General features: G+C 35.5%; 1 protein-coding gene across 2 annotated transcripts in view; it reads right to left on the bottom strand.

Moving 5' to 3' along the window:
- Window positions 1-727: 727 nt before the first annotated feature.
- Window positions 728-6,283, bottom strand: part of LOC146001504 (intraflagellar transport protein 74 homolog) — a 31,038-nt gene continuing 25,482 nt past the window's right edge. For both annotated transcript variants that reach the window (XM_083138892.1, XM_083138893.1), the window contains 2 exons: window positions 3,703-3,927; window positions 728-1,723 (listed from right to left, as the gene is read on the bottom strand). In XM_083138892.1, coding sequence (XP_082995018.1) covers window positions 1,511-1,723; window positions 3,703-3,927 — 438 coding nt within the window. In that variant the 3' untranslated portion in view covers window positions 728-1,510. The remainder of the gene's footprint in view (window positions 1,724-3,702; window positions 3,928-6,283) is intronic.

The raw sequence follows: 6,283 nt of genomic DNA, 5'->3' as shown, positions 1-6,283 counted from the left end.
CAGGTCAATGTTTCTGCCCGGATGGCATTGTCAGTCAAGGCTTGATTGGCCAAGTATGGGATCCCAGTGTTAGAACATCCACCCTATTTGCCAGATCTTACTCCGTGCGACTTTTTTTATTCCCAAAAGTCAAATCAGCACTGAAAGGAACCAGATTTAAGACCGTAGAATGTGTGAAAACAAAAGTGACGGAGGTCATGAACATGGTTTCGGAAAATGATTTCCAGCACTGTCTCCAGCAATGGAAGATTCGTATGGAGCGGTGCATCAATAGTGCAGGGGAGTACTTTGAAGGGGATAATGTTCATGTTGTACAAAATAACCAATAAAAGATTTTGTAGCAACAGTCCGGTTTTTTTCTAGCCACACCTCGTATGTCTTAATCAATTTGTGACTGGTGAACTTCTAGTTTCTAGATTTAGATTGAAGAAAGAACAATACTCTTCAGAGCCACATCCTCTCAAACGGAAGAAAATCTCTGAAAAGTCATGAACTTGTGATTCAAAAAAATACTGACACCTGTTAATATTGAAGAAATCATAAATATTATGGTTTTGTCAACCTGGAAACAATCAATGTTATCACTTGGAAAAATCTTGTCTTTCAAATACCAAAATTTCAGTATAATACTTAACTAAGTGGGGACAACTATACTAATATGCTTAACTCCAAAGTAAATTTATTTTAAAGGCTTCTCTTTTTCAGTTTCACAAATTATATTGCATGGTTCAATCAGATATATTTTTATTGACGTAAAGAAAGTGTAACAAAATCAGACCATATTCTACACTGATATGCAGTCACAATTTTAAAACTGGAGTGGAAAAATAAAGCTCTAGATGAACATGAAAGGCAACTGCATACACACAAAGTGGAAAACCTTAATATATATTCAAATGTGCAATTAAATTTGTTTTGTTTGAAAATGAAATCCTCTGATACTTGATGTGAACATCCTAACAGAATAAAACAAGGCACACACAAAAGTACAATTAGAACATTAAATTCTTCAAGCATTCCAATGTCCTGAATTCAAGAGTAAAGTCCTGAATCCTGAAACATGTTGGAAACTAGAAATAATTATCCAACATTTTGGAACTAGGGAAGAGGAAAGACATTTTCAGAGATGATATCCACAAATTCATAAATTGTGTACTGCGCATAATGTCGAGATTGAAGATAATTTGGAGAGTATGTTGGAGAACGTGGATAAATCACCATCTATGTTCAAAATAGCTGTTCACTTGATACTAAACATGATAGGAAAATAAAAAAGTTAACAGTATTACAAATGTCAAGAAATATATAAATACACCTTAAAGCTTGGACGGATTTTAAATCAAGTGCAAAAATATCTTACTCATAAAAAAAAAATATGCCAGCCCTGATCATTATTTCACCAATATTTGTACACCTTCAGAGATCAAGACATGGGACTAGAATCAATATGCATATCACAGTGCGAAGTGTTCATTGATCTTTGACAAACACATACCTAAAGTGAATATAATTATGCTATTCCACCCTTCTTCAGATTGAGCATCAGAATCTTGTTATAATCATGAGCCATTTTGAACACTTTTCCTTTGAGTGGTTCGTAGTCAGTTTCAGCCTTCTTTGAAGCCGAGAATTCTAACATTGCAAAGTTGTTCTGCTCTAATTGGGCCCATTTCTTCTCCAAATTGCTAAGTTGAGCGTATGTTTCATTTTCACCCAGCTGTTTCTGAAATTTAAGAATTCTAGTTTAGCATTATTATGTAAAACTCTTCATTTTAGTTAAATATGTAAACTTGGCTAACGCTCCTAGTTAATTAAAGGACAAAATGCAAATAATGAAATAGCAACGACATCCTTTTCCATGACTTGAACCTGAGACTCCTCTCTTTGCAGTACATTACACCCAATCACTCAGTCATAGAGGCTAGCATTCATACCCTGGGACAATTAGATTAATTAGTTGTTAATAGTGGGTGAGTTGGAGTAGGGCTTGGCCCACTCAAGTAAAATTTCTTACTCGATTTTTTATTTCTATAAATAACAAAAATCAGAGGTGTATAATCAGCACAAGTTATTTCAACCATTCAATTTCTTCTTTTTTAAAAAGAGCTCTCAAACATGGGCAGATTTTATTGTTGTAATTACGTTACAGCAGTTACTTTGTCAGAATTGCTTAATGGTTTTCAATATTTCCATTAGAAAATTCAGCCCAAATGGAATTCATAATAAAAATACAGTGAAAAAAATTGATTAAATAAGGAACTTATTATGTAGAAAATGTGTAACCCAGAAAAAATTTATAACATTTTGATTCATTGTGACTAGAAAGGTAAAATGTTTAAAGTGGGAAAATGCAAATCTATGAACATAAAATTGGAGTTCGCACGTAATATTTTTTCTTAAGTTACTAATATTATAATCAGTGCTTGAAAAATCTTCTTCAGAGCCAGGTGCCAGCTCTGAAAATCAGGAGACAGGGAAAAAATATCAATGGATAATGAAAGTACTGCGCAATATTACAGCAAAATATCACAGTCGCCAGGCTGAAATTTTCAGTCGCCATGGCGACCAGAATTTCTCGAGCCCTGATTATAATGCTTATAAATACTCAGATTATAAATTCTTGCTATTTTACTATTGACCAAATTATTTAATCACAAACATGATCTGTTCAAATGCAACTTGTATATGTGTGGTAAATATACTGGTAATGTGCGAATTACTCACAATTAAATACAAACTTTAGGCTAAAAGATTAAAAATCGGCAACTTACGTGTGTGAGTATGAGATTTTTCGTACTACGTTTCGGAGGTTGCACTACCTCCTTCTTCAGGTTGAACGATGTTATTCAGGCACCTGACATGGTGCCTCGTCGTGAAAGTGAAGGTTAAGGATTTAGGTTAAAAAGTTGCTTGAAGGACACTTTCTAAAAAAGTACGAAAAATCTCATACTCACACACGTAAGTTGCCGATTTTTAATCTTTTAGCCTAAAGTTTGTATGTGTGGTAAATTATGGTTAGATTTGTTCATATTTTACAATATACTAGAGTAACACATTGAAAAAGAAAGTTATGGTACACCATCTTATTGTGGAAATCCTTTGGCCTATCTACACTGAAAAGTCTGTACCACTTACAACTCACAAAGAGGGAGAGGGAGGAGACATGAAAAAGAAGGATAATTTCTAGCAGAATATATTATAGGATGGAAAAACTGCAAGTGTAAACAAATTGCTTGCAGATGTGTATAACATTTTCTACACTGATTTGACTAACAAATGACTAACTCTTACAAAATCAAAGAGAAATACACACACACATACCCACAAAAGGAAGAGAGCCAGAATGTTGAAAAAATAAAATTGCAAGGAAACTGTGAACACTTGCCACACAAAATGGAAGTATCTCTATTTTGCAACCTGGCGAATGAAGAAATGAAAACGTGGTCACGGTTCGATTTATAGAAATTTTCATTTTGCATGGTAAGTGCTGACAGGAAGGAGGGCTAGAAGGCCTACTACAAAAATGTGAGGGAAACTGAAAACCCTCAATAGATAAGTGGAAAATCTAAAACATTTCCAGTGTGTGATGAGCATTTCCTTCTCATTTTATGTGTAAGGATAATTATTTATTTTTAAATTTCATTGCAATTATAATTCAAACCTTCATTTTCATGTAAATAAACAATGCAGATCAACAGATACCTTGATATTATCAAAGTGAAGTTCAACAACTTGTAGTGCATTCAATGTCATGATTTTTTCCTGTTCCAACCTATCACGCTCCTCTGACAACTGCACACGTTTCCTCTCAGACTGATTTCTGAGTGATTCCAAGTCTGAAAAGACATGCATTTCATCTTTCATGTCCACCATTTTCTGCTTCAGCCCCTCCATCTCAGCATGAATCTTGTCTTCAAGGGCTTCCACCTAGAAGATGAATCACGAATCATTTGAGCCATCATTGCAATACACTATCTCTATTTTGGTTATTTTACATTCCATTTCTATTTCTCTTGGTTAATCACAACAATGATGATGAACAGAGAACAAAGAAAAAAAAAGTCTGGAATGATAAAATGACACTCAGGACTTCTAACTTTAGTTCAAATCACCAACCCTGAGACCTTCTGTAAACAAAACCACCTGCATGCAGAAAGCATTGCAAACTCATAGAAGTAAAATAATCCACATGAAAATCCAGCATTGTTACAGGTTTCCTTACGTAAGGTAAAACAATTTGTAGTATGGGATACGCTGCCGCAAATTACATCTCACTTTAAACCCAATGCTCCTTCTTTTGTACTTACTGCTTCACCTTTATAGTTAACTCTTTGCACCAGTAATCATTTCCCATAAATTTGGCTTCTTTCTTGCATGTGAATTGAATATAATTTACTTGCATTTTTTTTAGAGAAAATGATATAACATGGTAATGTATATTTCTAAGGTTTGATATAGATCGGAGTGTATTTGAAATTTGTTTGTAGATTTTATGTAAATAAAATATATAATGGGCATAAACAGCCATATGCAATGCTGTAAGTCCAATAAATATATTGATGATGATGATCAAAACAAGACAAAGAAAGTTCGGAAATTTATTGCGGTTGGAAACTTTGACAAGCATCCTAATAACGATTTTTGTTCCACCAAATATAGTGCACTTCGTAAAATAACTTGGTGACATGGCAAGGCAAGATAAGTGTGAACATTTTGTAAGAATATGCATTGTGACTTTCAATGAGCTCAGAGATTTCTGTACATAATGATATTTTATAACATTGGTTATTTTCAAAAAATAATCATGTGAACAGCAAGGAAGTAGTGCCACTTTCAACATGGCGAGTTCTATGCACGCGGGAAGGTCTCCATGTTCTCCGAGCTTGTTTTCAAAGCACCAGCAAGGGCAGCCTTTGAAAAGGGGCGAGAAACAGATTCTACTCAATATTTATGTAACGTTCTGTCAGTGGTATCCTGAGAAACCAGTAAAAGAAGTGGTTAAGTTGGTATCCCAGTGCAGTGGTGTGTCAGTGTCTGCAGTTTTAAGGGTTATGAAATAGAGAAAAATGACCGGGAAAGTTGTCTCTCCCAAAAAAGACCACAAAGTTGTGTGTCGTGTTAATAAGTATGACGATTTCGAAATAAGTGCAATAAGGTGCAAAGTGAATTCTTTCTTTTTAAACCAAGAACTGCCTACTTTGAAAAAGGTATTAACTGAAGTTAATAATGGTGAAGATCTTCCAAGTTTCAGTGTGTCTACTTTAATCCGCCTTTTGCTGGATGTTGGGTTTGTTTTCGGAAAGAGGAACCGACAAGCAGCACTCGTTGATAGGGATGATATTGTTCTTTGGCGGCAAAAATACCTCCGATCCATTCAGGAACTACGAAACCAAGGTAAGAAAATCTATTACTTGGATGAAACGTGGGTGAATGTGGGGCACACTGAAAGCAAAGAAGCAAGCTTTCCTCGAAGGACATTCAACCATGAGGAAAAGGCAAAAGACTTATTATCACACACATTGGAAGTGAAAATGGCTTTGTTGAAGGTGCGGAACTTATTTTTGTGTCCAAGACGACTGGCGATTACCACGAAGACATGAACGGTGATGTTTTTAAAGAGTGGTTTTCGTCTGTCCTTCCTAACATTATGTGGACAGTGTTATTGTGCTCGACAATGCTCCCTATCATAGCTTGAAATGAGAAAAATTACCGACCACTGCTTGGAGGAAAGATGATATTTTAGAATGGCTACCTGGCAAAGGTGTCGTACTTTCAGCTGATTCATTAAAGTTGGAACATTTGGATCAAGTTTCCCACTTGAAGCCAAGCTACGATAGTTACATGATAGATGGAATGGCAAGGAGAGCGAGGCACACTGTGTTGCGCTTGCCCCTTTACCATTGTAACCTCAATCCCATTGAACTAATATGGGCTCAAGTCAAAGGGTACATTGCCAGGAACAACAAAACATTCAAGCAAGGATTATATATATATATATATATATATATATATATATATATATATAATGGATAAAAGCAAGGAGGGCCAAAAGGGCTAAGTAAAAATCAAATAAGGTAAAAGGAAACACTCACCGGACAGTAGGAAAATTCAAAATTTTCGCTAATTTATAGCATCATCGGTGTGAGAAGAAACAGAAGACGGAACCGGAAGTTGGGGTCCTGCAGAGTTGCCAGGTCCCCATTGAAGAAGAAGCGGTGCGTAGAACGAAAAAAACACTGTTTCGTCACCAGGCTCGTCGTAAACTGTGAGTGTGTAGGATGAG

Source organism: Lepisma saccharinum, chromosome 17 (genome assembly GCF_977018435.1).
Source record: "Lepisma saccharinum chromosome 17, izLepSacc3.1, whole genome shotgun sequence".
NCBI classification, from domain to species: domain Eukaryota; kingdom Metazoa; phylum Arthropoda; class Insecta; order Zygentoma; family Lepismatidae; genus Lepisma; species Lepisma saccharinum.
This window is presented reverse-complemented; position numbering and strand designations above follow the sequence as displayed.